This window comes from Saimiri boliviensis, chromosome 12, assembly GCF_048565385.1.
Source record: "Saimiri boliviensis isolate mSaiBol1 chromosome 12, mSaiBol1.pri, whole genome shotgun sequence".
NCBI lineage: Eukaryota > Metazoa > Chordata > Mammalia > Primates > Cebidae > Saimiri > Saimiri boliviensis.
In genome coordinates, this window is record NC_133460.1 from 105,185,143 (window position 1) to 105,198,823 (window position 13,681).

The window sequence follows — 13,681 nt, forward strand, 5'->3', positions numbered from 1 at the left end:
CCCCAAATGCCAGTGGTAACCAGTAGCTGTCTTCTTCCCCCTCATTGAGTCACACTGAATAAAATCACAAAAGAGGGTTCTTTCCTTCTCAGATTTCCAGCTCACCTTGATGTTGCCATTTCCAAGTGATGGAGGAGTAACTTTTTCTACTGCTTTTCTTCTTGGCTCTTTGGTTACTGATTTTCTGCATTCCTGTCATGTAGGTAGCTAAAAACCTGGGTGTTATGATTAACACCTCACGTAACTTTAGCCCAAATGGAACAGAATCTGTGACAAACAGCAATGATGCTAACTGCCTTTGCATTCTAATTGTGTAATTTCCAGAGGTGAATGAGCTCTTGCAGGTGAGTTTCTCCAGCTGTGAGATAATCACCTATTACTTTTTCATGCCTGATCTTTGCCCTTCAGAAGAAAGACTTAAATTCATTTGAAGAAGGGGAGTAGTAAAGGTCACTTTCAGTTTGTTAATGCTCATTGGGATGCTCGCAACAATATTTTGCTTTTGGAGAAATAACATGTATTTGTTTTTAAAAATAAGATATTTTCCTCTTTTTACTCAGACTTGATAAATGTTGTCTTCCTTGCATTATGTAAACACTCTGGATGCTGCTTCCTACGTCGATTCTCTTGTATCTTTTCATTTGTTCATTGATTAAGAAATTACTGCACAGCATGGGAACTTCCTTGAACCATTCCGAGATTATTATGTACTGTTAATTTTTTCCCCTAACATTTACCACATACCATGATGTAATACCAATAACCACTGTCTGAACATGAAAGGGGCTGACTTGAAAATTTGAGAATTATATAGATTGTCATCTATGGGGGACGAATAGAAAGAAAGTTAAGCTAACCACCTGCATCCCTTTCAGTGCTAAGTTTTCAGTGGCTCTGTAGGTGGTTAGATAAGCCTCATTTTTCCAAGATACAGTCCTTCCTGTATAGCCTAGATGTAAAAGAAGAGATGACTAAGTGGAAATTAAAAAAAAAAAAAAAAAAAATTCAAAGCAAAAGAAAAGCTTTAATAAGTAAAAGTGTTCAATAAGCAAAGCCAAATATAAGTAATTATCTGGGGGAAATTTACAAGTCACAGACTGTCTACTGAGGGGGAAAAAGATAAATGACCCTTCAACATATGAAAAGATGCTCAACTTTATCCATAATAAGAAAAATACTTGACTTCCTACTAGTAAGGATAAAAGAAGAAAAAGAATGTTTTTAAATAAATTTTTAAAAAGAGAAAAATACAAATTAAAACTACAGTAAAAAATCATTTCTTACCTATCAGATGAACAATTCAAAAGTTTGAAAATATACTGTTGGCAAGGCTACGAGGAAACGAGCACTCTTATCCATTGCTTACAGCGAGATCCCTATAGGAAGAAATGTGGCAGTATCTATCAGAGCTACATGCACATTTACCTTTTTACCCAGCAGTCCCAGTGCTAAGAATTTATCTTAAGATGTACAATCATACATGTGACCAAAATGCACACAGTTATTCATAGTGAAATTTTGGAAAGAGCCTAACTACTTAGCCATAGGAGATTGGTTGAATAAATTTGGGGACATCTGCAGAATAGAATAATCTATGCAGCTGTAAAATAGTGAGGAATAGCTCTATGACCTAATGCAGAGTGATATCTAGAATATGTGTAAGTGAAAAATGCAAGCGTAAAAGAGTGCTTATAGCCTGCTTGTGTACAAAGGTGAATTTTATGCATAGTTGCATGTACACATACGTTTGCTTACTACAACACACACGCATATACAGAATAATCCAGAAACCGATGAGAATAGTTAGAGGATATAGATGGAAAAATGGAGAGTGTGGGGATAGCAGTGAAGCTCTTCTGTCTTTGTTATATAGTTTCAAGTTTTGAACCATTTATGTATTTTACATATTCAAAATATACATTGTCAAAAAGGGTGAAAGAAAAACCAACCCTAAAATTGAATGCAAGAAACAGTTGAACCAAACTGTGTAACAGCAACATTGGTAACATAATCTCACACACACACACACACACACACACACACACACACACACTAGTTCAAATAACTGCAACACTGAACTTCTCACTCACTGCCCACCTTTAGTGGTTTATATTCTAATGACAGAGAGTTGCTAAGGAATGTTGAACTTTACCTGAGTAGTTGACAGTGGCACTAGTAATTCTGAAACTGTTTTGTGTATTTTATAGTCTGCAACAATTTAGTAACCAAATTGCAGAACCAGGGTCTGTGCTGATGGAAAGGGAGATAGATGTGAAGTGGCAGTGGTGGGAAGAAACATTCCAGGGGTGGATTTGGATTGATAAAAAATCATGACTTCTTGCAAATGTGTATTCCCTGGCTCTGCTCACGGTGTTGTTACATTGACAATGGCAATGAGCACACATAGCACCAGATTTTACTTTGTAAATTCCATTCCCAGGCTAAAAGGACAGAGGCACAAAGATGCAAGACGGGTCTAGGGCATCGTGGTGCCAGAACCCAAGTAAGGAATTGAAAAAACAAGGATGACCTGATGTAAGAGATAAATGGTTATGAAACGCTTCTGTCAAATCAGGGGCAGTCTGAGCATCACGAAAAACAATGATGGTGTGGATGTAAGTGCAGAATACCAGAAAGCCCTCATTCCATAGTGATAGTCACAGTAAGAAAAGAGGGAGTGGGAAAGAAGCAAAAGCTCAGGTGGGCAGAAGAATGCCAGCTGACAAATGCAGGAAGAATAATCATTAGAAAATCACCAGTTTGCAACCCCTGATAAAGTAATTAATTCAAGCAAGGATCACTTGTGGATGTCAAATTACTGAGTAAAAGGATGTTTGAGGATAGGAAATTCAGTCTGACAATATTTTCCCCACATGATACTTACTAATTATACAGAGGGAAGGTGTCCTGATAAGAGAGAGCGCTGGTGAATACCCCTTAGCTAGATGATCAGATTTAGTGTTTCCTATAACCAGACAGCTAATGTATTCCTTCTGGTACATGCAATGCAGTGAAAAATGCACAGCATCCTTTGTTCAGACTCTGCCAAAAATGTTTAACCTGAATCTGATAGTCAGAAACCAGACAAGTTAGAACATAGGACATTTTCCATAGCAGCTGACCAGGACTCTTCAAAAATGGAAACTTCGTGTAAGACCAAAACCAAAAAGTGGGAGGACCATTCTAGATTGGAGTAGACCAACAAGACGTGACAGTGCAGTGTACTGGCCTTGACTGGACCCCAGATTGTTTAAAATAATACAGCTGTCAGGACATTTGGGGAATAACAAGGAACTTTTGAATTTGGACTACATTTTAACTGATTTTACTGAATCAGTATTAAAATTCTTGGGTGTAAAAAAACATTATTAAAAATATTTCCAATCACTTTCTGGCTTTTAAATTGAGAAGTCCACATAAAGTATTTTATGTATAATTTAATTTTTATTTAACTACATAGAAGTTTTGTAAAGCAGAGCTTGCCAATAGAAACATAATGTGTGCCACATATGTAAGTTTAAATTATAGAATCCACATTTTAAAAAGTAAAAAGAGATTAAATTAATTTTAATTAAAATTTTATTTAAGCCGATATATCCAAAGTTGTATTTCAACATATAGTCAGTATTAAAAGTTAGTGAGACATTTTACTTTTTTTTTAAGTATTCATTCTTCAAAATTCAGTGAGTATTTTACATTTATTATAAAATAACTTGAATTGCCCTCTAAATTTAGAGGACAAATTTTCAGCAGAAACAGTCAAGCTCTATTTAGATTTTATAAAACTTTCAGTTGACAGAGTAGTTATGTATTCAAATTGTTTCAGACATGCTTAAGACTTATATAATGACTGAATCAATAATCACTTTTTAAGTTTGAATTTAAGATAGACATTCAATTCCTTCATTATACTAGCAATATTTTAAGTGACTATCATATTGGATATCATACTGGATAATAGCACCATCCAAAGTTGATATGGATCACTGATATGATTTGGCTCTGTGTCTCCACCCAAATCTCATGTCAAATTGTAATCCCCACAGGTCAGGGGAAGCAACTGGCAGGGGGTGATTGGATCGTGGGGGCAGATTTCCCCCTTACTGTTCTCATGATACTGAGTGAGTTCTTAGGAGATCTGATGGCTTAAAAGTGTGGTACTTGCCCCCCTTGCTCTCTCTGTCCTGCTCGCCATGTGAGATGTACCTTGCTTCTCCTTCACCTTCTGCCATGATTGTAAGTTTGCCTCCCCAGCCATATGAAACTGTGAGTCGATTAAACCTCTTTTCTTTATAAATTACTCAGTCTCAGGTAGTTCTTTACAGCAGCATGAAATACAGTCACTTAAATAAGCCAATACCATTTATAGGTTTATGTCATTTTGCATAATTTTATCTATTCAAGGGATCCATGGATAAAGGCTCTGCAGGATTCTGGAGGAGAATTGGTAATAAGGCCAAGCTGTAAAAGCCAGGGCACCCCCAGAAAATTGGAGCTCAGGTCAAGAGTCCAACTGAATGTAGGGTGGTCAGAGCAGAGCTGCTGGGCATTGCAGCCTTTCGGTCTTCTGCTTCTTTGCACTGGAACATGTTGACAACTAGGCAAATCTTGTTTATTAGCTATTTTTAAATAACTCTTGTTTATTATTTATTTTTAATATTTAAAAATAATGAACTTTGCCGGGTGTGGTGGCTCAAGCCTGTAATCCCAGCATTTTGGGAGGCCGAGGCAGGTGGATCATGAGGTCAAGAGATCGGGACCATCCTGGTCAACAAGGTGAAACCCCGTCTCTAGTAAAAATACAAAAAATTAGCTGGGCATGGTGGCGTGTGCCTGTAACCCCAGCTACTCAGGAGGCTGAGGTAGGAGAATTGCCTGAACCCAGGAGGCGGAGGTTGCGGTGAGCCGAGATCGCGCCATTGCATTCCAGCTGGGTAACAAGAGTGAAACTCCATCTCAAAAAAAAAAAAAAAAAAAAAAAAAACTTTATTGCTATTTGTTGAGTCTGCATTGAATCCTTTATTAAAGTAGAACCAGAGTTGTATACCACACAAGATACTTAAATTTAAAAGGGGAAAAGAAGAATATGTTGATCAGATTTGAATGCAGAGATTCTGCTCTTGACTCTGCCTCCTAAGCAGTGACTACATTGAATATACTCTCTCAGTTGCACCAGATTTACCTGTTGCTCTCTGCTGACTACTCTGTAAATGGTTTATAGCCGAAGCTTCATTGTAGTATGAAACTTCATTTTATTTTTAAAAACCTTTCTTTGTTGTCTAGAGCCTGTGTGGTGCCCATATCTCCTTGTCCCAAGGGCCTCCCTTGCCTTGAAAGCCTTCTTATTACACCAGCCTTGGAATGGACAGTATTCTTTGGACATTTCTCATGTGTAAGTTTTTTCATTTTTCTTTTTGTTTCATAATTTACTTGGGATTGAAGGACACCCATGAAAGTCAGCCATGGCCTATACTCCAGAATTTAAAGGGAATGGAGCCTTTAAAGCCAAGAGACACTACAGACTTGCCAGGCTCCCTCTGGCTTCCATCTCTCAGGGGCTTTTGTGGAAGTGTGGGTCAGTGAGGAGCTGTGAGGTCGTGTATTGCTCTCCAGTGGCTGTGTGCTTGTCTTATGGTCTGAACATGGATGTGTCATGACGATAAAAAGGTTGCACGTGAAGAGGGCAATGGAAGCCAGGGGAATTTGGAGCCAGGCCCATGCTTTTCAAAAGCAGCATCAACCATTGTGGAAGACAGTGTGGCAATTCTTCAAGGATCTAGAATTAGAAATACCATTTGACCCAGTAATCCCATTACTGGGTATATACCTAAAGGATTATAAATCATTCTACTATAAAGACACATGCACAAGTATGTTTATTGCAGCACTGTTCCCAATCGCAAAGTCTTGGAACCAACCCAAATGTCCATCAGTGATAGACTGGATAAAGAAAATGTGGCAAATATATACCACGGAATACTATGCAGCCATAAAAAAAGGATGAGTTCATGTCCTATGCAGGGACATGGATGAAACTGGGAACCGTCATTCTCAGCAAACTAACACAAGAGAAAACCAAACAGCACATGTTCTCACTCATAAGTGGAAGTTGAACAATGAGAACACATGGACACAAGGAGGGGAACATCACACACCTGGGGCCTGTCGAGGAGTGGGGGGCTAGGGGAGGGATAGCATTAGAAATATTTAATGTAGATGATGGGGCGATGGGTGCAGCAAACCACCATGGCACGTGTGTACCTGTGTAACAAACCTGCATGTTCTACCCATGTATCCCAGAACTTAAAGTATAATAATAATTTTTTAAAAGCAGCATAATTAGCTTCAGGGGTTTACTGTGTTTTACAAATCTCAATATTTGACTCATTGCAAAAAAATTCACAGAAACTATTATTAGTGATTATTAATTAAATTCACAAATATTGCTGAACTCCTGCCATGTGCAGCATGGATTGGGGGTTTAAAGATAATGCCGGGAGGTGTCTGTTCTCTAAGCACTGTCTCCTCAGAATATTCATTCTGCAGAGCTCAGTGAATGAGCAGATCCCTTTAGCAATTGCTAAGTCCTTCATTCAAAGAAATCTAAACCTGATAGATTTTAAAGCCTGCTAATAAATGTCCTGTTTCTTGAAAGCTAAGGAGACTCTCTTTACTTATTTTGTTGTTTTTGACTCAATAAGATAAAAGCAGATCTTAAAGGTGATTAGTGGGGTCCTGTGTAGATTTTTGTTATTTTGGTCTATAACCAGGTTTTTAACCAAGAACTACAAAGAAGGTTATCTCTGTATTAACACGACTTTTTTCAGGTCAAGAAATACGTGATTTTAAGTGAAGAGATAATGAACTCATTCAAAATCTTTTCTGTACAGTGACTATCCAGAAAATGAAGAAATAAAGAATCTCCTCCAAGAACAGTTGAATTCATTGTCTAAGTAAGCATTCCATGTTTTATTAGAAGATAGTAACACGAGAAAGAAAAATATAATTAGACTTTTCAAAATTATGTTTTAGAAAATATTAGTGGCCCAAGAAGAGACTATTTTGTTTGCAGAAGTTTGCTTCCCTTTAGAACCTGTGTTTTGCAGAAAAAGTACTTATTCATTAGTTATAGTGACAGAGCATTTGCCTTCACCAGGTTCATGAGTCCAGCTGCTCTGGTCTCACATCAGGGCAGACTGGATGCTGCAGTGTGAGCATCCTTATAGCTCAGCCTGCCTCTACCACAAACCTCCATGAAGCCTCACAGTGGAAGACAAATCACAGGGCAATTCTGGGTCTGCTTCCCACTTCTAAAATGAGTTCTCTGTGTCAGGTGCTGGTGTACACAAGTCTGGCTAAGAAATGAATGTGCTCTCTGGAGCCAAGGGCATTTAACAGAATGTACTGGGAATAAGAAAGGAAAAAATATGTGTCCATAAGGAGTTCTTGGGGAAAGCATAACACATTTTTGCAATCCAGAATCTGTTAGGAGTAATTATAGTGTTTAACAAATTAAGCATAAGATGTTTTATTGATGGGAAATTTAAAATAATTAGTTTTTGCTATGCAAAAATTAACATTTACGTTTAAATGGGAAGCTATAGATTTAAAGAATATCTTCCTGCCTGACTTGTGAATATTCAGTATTCGACTATTTTAGAAACATCAATTTATAAAAGCACTAGCGATTCATCCTTACTTTATTTTTTAAATCGTTTCAGAATAAATTACGAATGCCATTTTTTTTATTTACTGTTCCCGATGATTAGCAAAATGGTTTTGTCAACAATGGCATTCTTGTTCCGGTAGTTAGGCACCTGATACTTTCAAAACTGCTGCAAGCCTAGAAACCAGAAATCATAGCCCTGCAGCTCCCTGTGGTGGTTGACAGCTGCTACTTCTCCAATCCTTGAGAACACTCTCAGCCCCCTTCAACTTTTGTAATTTCAGGGTCATGGTAAAGTACCTTGTCTTGTGTAAATTCTCTATATTTATATAAAACATATTATTTGACTGAAATTTTTCATTTCAAGAGTATATTGATCAACCTCCATGCTTTATTGTTTGATTCAAAACTTTTGTCTGGTTTCCTTCTGCAGTGACATAAAGAAACTATTGCTTGATCCAGAATTCACTCTCTTGCAGAGGTGCCTGCTTGTTTCAAGGTAATATTGTTTGATGTATTCTGTATAAGAGACAGGATTTCAAGTTAACTCATTTCTTTTAAGGGTTTTTAGTTACAAACACTTAGATTTTAGAAAATTTTATCAGTTCATTCTTTAGATATAACTTAAAATAATTTTGAGAGTTGTAATAACAAATCGGGAAAAAATCAAATTGCATTTTAAATGTGAGATCTAGGCTTTCTCTCTGGAAAGCACTTCCTTCTACAGCTTTTTTAAATATGTGTTTTAAAATATTGGATGCAAACTGCATATATTTAAATATACCAATAAATTATATTTAAAAGTGACAACCTGTATATTCTGACTTACAATAGAGTTTGCCACTTATAAAAAAGACTCCACTCCCCACAGAATAAATAGCACATTACTTTCATACCTTATCTAGCCGGTTATCCCAGAGGAACTTCTTACTAATGTGAATCACTGGCCCACATTGAAAGGTGTGCTAATGTCAAACCAGATAAACAATTGTTCCTAACACAGAACGGAAAGATGTTGGGGTCTGAAGGGGTCCTGTGCAGTCAGGCCCCTGTACTGTTGGAGACCCAGTAGCAGGCTGGAAAACTTGCTGCCTCCCCCTTTCACCCTGCCAGGCTCCATGCCAGTGTCCCAGTGGATATGTGACAGCACCCTCTTCCAGTCCCTCAGTCTACTCTAGGAACCATCCAGGCCCAGGTGTTCTGTGAGTACAGTCGAAACTTTACTTCATCCTTGCCAGGCTCTATGGTGATGAATCGGAGCTGCACTTCTGGACTGTTGCTGCCCACTACCTGCACAGCTTATCCCAGGAAAAGCCAGCTAGCACACCCGCTTTTATAGAAGCTGCTCCTCGGGACAAATTGAGCAACCCACTGGATATATGCTATGATGTGCTCTGCGAAAATGCCTACTTTCAGGTAGTCCACTTCACATAGCACTTGGGAAACTTTCAAACTAAGTTACTGTTCAGCAATAGAAATAAGCCCTTGAAAATTAGCTGAGTGTGGTGGTGCATGCCTGTAGTCCCAGTTACTCAGGAAGCTGAGGCAGGAGAATCCCTTGCACCCAGAAGGCTGAGGTTGCAGTGAGCCAAGATTACACCACTGCACTCCAGCCTGGGCAACAGAGCAAGACTCTGTCTCAAAAAAAAAAAAAAAAAAAGAAAAAAAAAAGAAAAGAAAAAAGAAAGAAGGAAAAGAAAGAAGCCCTTGATCTTTGCATTAAAAAAAGCCTGATTCAAGATTTGAAAAGCTCATAAACAATTACTGATTTTTTTCACCAAACATTAAAGTTTTATTATTAAACGGTCTTAATTTTTTAATTTGTCTTACATTTTTTTTTTTTCCCCTGGGGGTAAGCTGTATTTGATTTGGAAACATGTCCATGCTATATTAAAGAAACTTGAAATTTACAAAATAACAACTATCATAATAATCAGACATTTGTAAACAAATTCCATGTAAAGTTATATAAGTTTAGAAAACTTACTAATAACTATACTACAAATGGCTAACTCTTATGAAATCTAGGAAGTACGACTGGAAGATAGATAAATGACCACAGCTTGCTTTTTATCACTGAGTGACTCACTCATTCTTGCTGGCCCTGTTTCAACGAACTTGGTGCCAAGCCTAAGGGAAAAGGAAATATAAAAGAGTAAAAACACAAAACTCTCAACCTGGCTTTAAGAGCCAAGAATTCAAAGGTTTAAAGTAGACTCTGCCCCATGTTTTAGTGTAACTTCACATGTTGAGTATTCAGAAATATGTCATGGGATGGAATACATTTTCTCACTTCTGCTTAACATATATATCCACCTTACCAGGAACAAAATAAACTTCTGCTCTAAGCCAGGTTAGAAAACTGCATCCCATGGACCAAATCTGGTCTAACACACTTTTGTAAGTAAGTTTTTCTAACACACAGCCATATCCATTTGTTTCTGAATTGGTTATAGCTGATTTCACATTATAATGGCGATGCTGAGTAGTTGCAACAGTATGGATTATACAGTCTGCTCTTTTACAAAGTTTGCTGACCTCTGTATATTGTGTGTGTGGTTTTGTTTTGTTTTGTTTTTGTTTTTGTTTTTAATTTGTCTTACATTTTTAACTTAGGTTCATTTTAATTCTGTTGTTAATTTTCTATAAATAACTTATAGTTTATCCACTTGATTTGAATTTGCCATTCACATCATAATTTCTTTAACCTCCTGCAGAATACTTGAATAAACATAGGTGTTTTATCCAGTTCTACTTAAGTGCCAGTTTCTGTAAGCAGGCAGGTATGCATGCAAGTGTTAATATCCATCAACATTTTTTATTTTCAAATTCTTGTTAAATTTTTGGAGTTCTATAAAGTTGATTATCTAATAACCTGAAAAGTCAAAGATCATTTTATTGAATGGTCTTATTAAGTACAGTAAAATTTAAATAATTCCAAAGTCTTATAATCCAGGCTAAATTTTTCTTCTTTTCCAATTCTAGAAATTTCAGCTGGAAAGGATTAATCTACAGGAAGTGAAACGGTCAACTTATGATCATACAAGGAAATGTACAGACCAGCTACTACTCTTGGGTCAGGTATGTTCAGTTTTTATAACTCTTTTCTGCTTCATGAAATTGCTAATTAGTATTTCAGAGCAATGTATCTAGATGTATACATCATAATATTTTCCTCTCGAATGTACCTCTTCCCCCTATAGTCAGTTTAGGCTTTCTTTCAAAATAATACCAATAAACCTAATAAGAAAGTAAAAACATATGGTTAACCAGCTTGCAATTTAGGCCTCCATACAGTGAAGCCAAGCTATTTGTTTTGTTTAGTTTCTGCATCTGAATTGACTGGTGCAAAGCTGAAATAGGCAATTACTCAAGCACTTAGATCAGGTATCCCCAAACATGCGGCCCCCTGAGGCCATTTATCCAGCCCTCCTGTGCATTTCAGGAAGGGGCACCTCTTTCCTTGGTGGTCAGTGAGAGGAGCACAGTATGTGGCGGCCCTCCAAGGGTTTGAGGGACAGTGAACTGGCCCCCTGTGTAAAAAGTTTGGGGACGCCTGACCTAGATACACCAGACTCTGGCTTTATGTTTGTCTCAAAAGAGTAGAGTAGCATTCTGTTTAATTTTTGTATTTATAAACAAAATATTCAATTGCATTTTTCAAAAATGAATGTCTTCCTTTAGTTTTCCACATTATGAATTTTAAAAAGTTATGTTGAAGGAAAACGTTCTCATAATTAGAAAAACCGTTTGTCTTATTAGACAGACAGAGCTGTGCAGTTGCTGTTGGAAACAAGTGCCGATAACCAGCATTATTACTGTGATTCACTGAAAGCCTGTTTGGTCACTACCGTCACCTCGTCAGGCCCCTCTCAGAGCACCATTAAGTTGGTGGCAACAAATATGATTGCCAATGGCAAATTGGCAGGTAAGGCACACTTGGTATATTTGTCATCTTTCTGAAAAATAAAACCTTGTTCCCAGCAAAGTATTTGATTAGTAGGAACATTTCTTTCTTTTTTACATATGCTGAAGAAAAATTCTTGCTATCTCTATATGTCAGATGACTATAAAACCAGAACCCGTTGTTCACACTTTTCAGAGTGAAAGAGGGCGCTGTTGATTGCTGCGATTGTAGGCATAAATCCAACAAGCCTAGGCAGACCAGAGCAGTAAAACCTGTGACAGAACTGCGCTTTCCCTGCTATTCCCCAGACTGTATGGTGCTTCCTACCCTGGCAAATTGAGTAATAACAACTAACACAAAACTCTTAATATTATGTTTTAAAATTTAAGTCAAGAATGTCTTCAGTAGGTATAAAGTGTACAAGACTAGACGAAGTCAAATGGGATTTAATTTTTTAATGACTTCTCAAAGAAGGAGCTGCAGAGTCATTGAGGGCTGCACTTTTGTCTTTCAGAGGGTGTTCAGCTGCTCTGCCTGATAGACAAGGCTGCAGACGCCTGCCGCTACCTGCAGACATACGGTGAATGGAATCGGGCCGCATGGCTGGCGAAAGTAGGTGGTTCCAGGTTTCAGTAGGTGCCCTCAACATTTGAGATAGAAAGCTCATCTTGAACTTGGGACTTAGGACTTAGAAGCATTTTTTTGGCCTGCAAAGCTGCTTTGCAAATACCTTCTTGCAGCTTTCATCCTCTTCCAGTTCTTTATGAGTGTAAATTGCTTTACTTCTTTAAAAATGGATCTCGCATTGGCAGCAATTAAGTAAAAGCAGCTGCCTCCTTTTCCTGCTGGGTTCTGAGCCTAAACTACATTCCAGAGGTGTACCAGGCCCTGGGTCCTGTAGGTTCAGACTGTTATCATTCATGGTATGCAGCAGCTTCAGGTCAGTGTGCTAGTCAAACAGAGGCAAGCCTGTATTTCCTAGGAACAGATCTCACTTCAACTGAACTATTATTTTTTCTTTGTAGAGTGCAGGATGTTTTTGTTGTTAACACGGGCGTCTTTCTCAGGTCCGTTTGAACCCTGAGGAGTGTGCTGATGTTTTAAAGCGTTGGGTTGACCACCTTTGTTCTCCACAAGTCAATCAGAAATCAAAGGCTCTCCTGGTCCTCCTCTCTCTGGGCTGCTTTTTCAGCGTGGCAGAGACGCTTCACAGGTAAACCAAGAACACACGCGGGCTGCTCGGGACTGCCTGTGAGCACTCACTTTCTGTTCTCTAACGGTTGGTTCTAGCAGGTGATGGTACTCAATGTGTGAAGTGAAAGGAGAAGTATGCATTTCAGGTTTGTCAGAAAAACCAAAGGAGAATGGAACTGTCCACATTCATTACATGGTCTAGGAGCTATGATCGTTTCCTACTAATGTACTGGTCAAACCTAACTGGCACCTAGTAAAAAGGAATTTAAAAGTCTTCAGAGAATTGGGGTCCATTTTGCTTTGACTAGAGCAACTGAGAGGAGGCCCAGAGAGCAGGAGGATAGGTAACAGAAGGCATGATGAGGGGGAGATGTCCTGTCTAAAAATCGAAGAGGAGCAACCATCACTAATTGTGGGGCATTTCATGTATTCAAAACTAAGGGAGGTAGATTGAAGAAATATGACAAAAGGTGACTTGTCAACTATGGACAGTGGATACATGGGCACTTGTCATATCTCTAGACTTTTGTGTATTTAAACTATTTCATAATACTTTTAAGTATTGATTTTTTAAAGCTTGGGTTTGGAGATGTGACTATTCTTCCCTCCTTTTTTTAATAAACCAGGGCTTAGAAAAGTGCTCGTATCTTATGCAGGGAAAATGTGTAAATGTCTTTATACAGAAATATACCCTTCAATGGTGCTGCCCACCAGTGACATAAATCACAAAGTGTAACTCTTGTTTTGTTCTGTTGAGCAGCATGAGATACTTTGATAGAGCAGCCTTATTTGTGGAAGCTTGCCTTAAGTATGGAGCATTTGAAGTCACTGAGGACACAGATATCCTTTGCGAGGTTGCTTATAGTGACGAGGAAAAAAGTGGCCTGCATGGATTTTGGAATTTCTCTTAGTTG

The 13,681-nt window shown here is 38.1% G+C and overlaps 1 protein-coding gene and 1 long non-coding RNA gene across 7 annotated transcripts in view; one reads left to right on the plus strand and one right to left on the minus strand.

Moving 5' to 3' along the window:
* WDR11 (WD repeat domain 11) overlaps nt 1-13,681 on the plus strand; it is a 59,495-nt gene that overhangs the window by 43,734 nt on the left and 2,080 nt on the right. Inside the window, exons 20-28 of the mRNA XM_003922142.4 lie at nt 5,284-5,392; nt 6,891-6,953; nt 8,100-8,165; nt 8,905-9,082; nt 10,652-10,747; nt 11,429-11,594; nt 12,088-12,185; nt 12,641-12,786; nt 13,528-13,607. Coding sequence (XP_003922191.1) covers nt 5,284-5,392; nt 6,891-6,953; nt 8,100-8,165; nt 8,905-9,082; nt 10,652-10,747; nt 11,429-11,594; nt 12,088-12,185; nt 12,641-12,786; nt 13,528-13,607 — 1,002 coding nt within the window. The remainder of the gene's footprint in view (nt 1-5,283; nt 5,393-6,890; nt 6,954-8,099; nt 8,166-8,904; nt 9,083-10,651; nt 10,748-11,428; nt 11,595-12,087; nt 12,186-12,640; nt 12,787-13,527; nt 13,608-13,681) is intronic.
* Nucleotides 1-13,681, minus strand: part of LOC120362525 (uncharacterized) — a 99,129-nt gene that overhangs the window by 5,501 nt on the left and 79,947 nt on the right. For all 6 annotated transcript variants that reach the window (XR_012512949.1, XR_012512953.1, XR_012512950.1 and 3 more), the window contains one exon: nt 1,285-1,376. This is a non-coding gene — a long non-coding RNA (uncharacterized LOC120362525). The remainder of the gene's footprint in view (nt 1-1,284; nt 1,377-13,681) is intronic.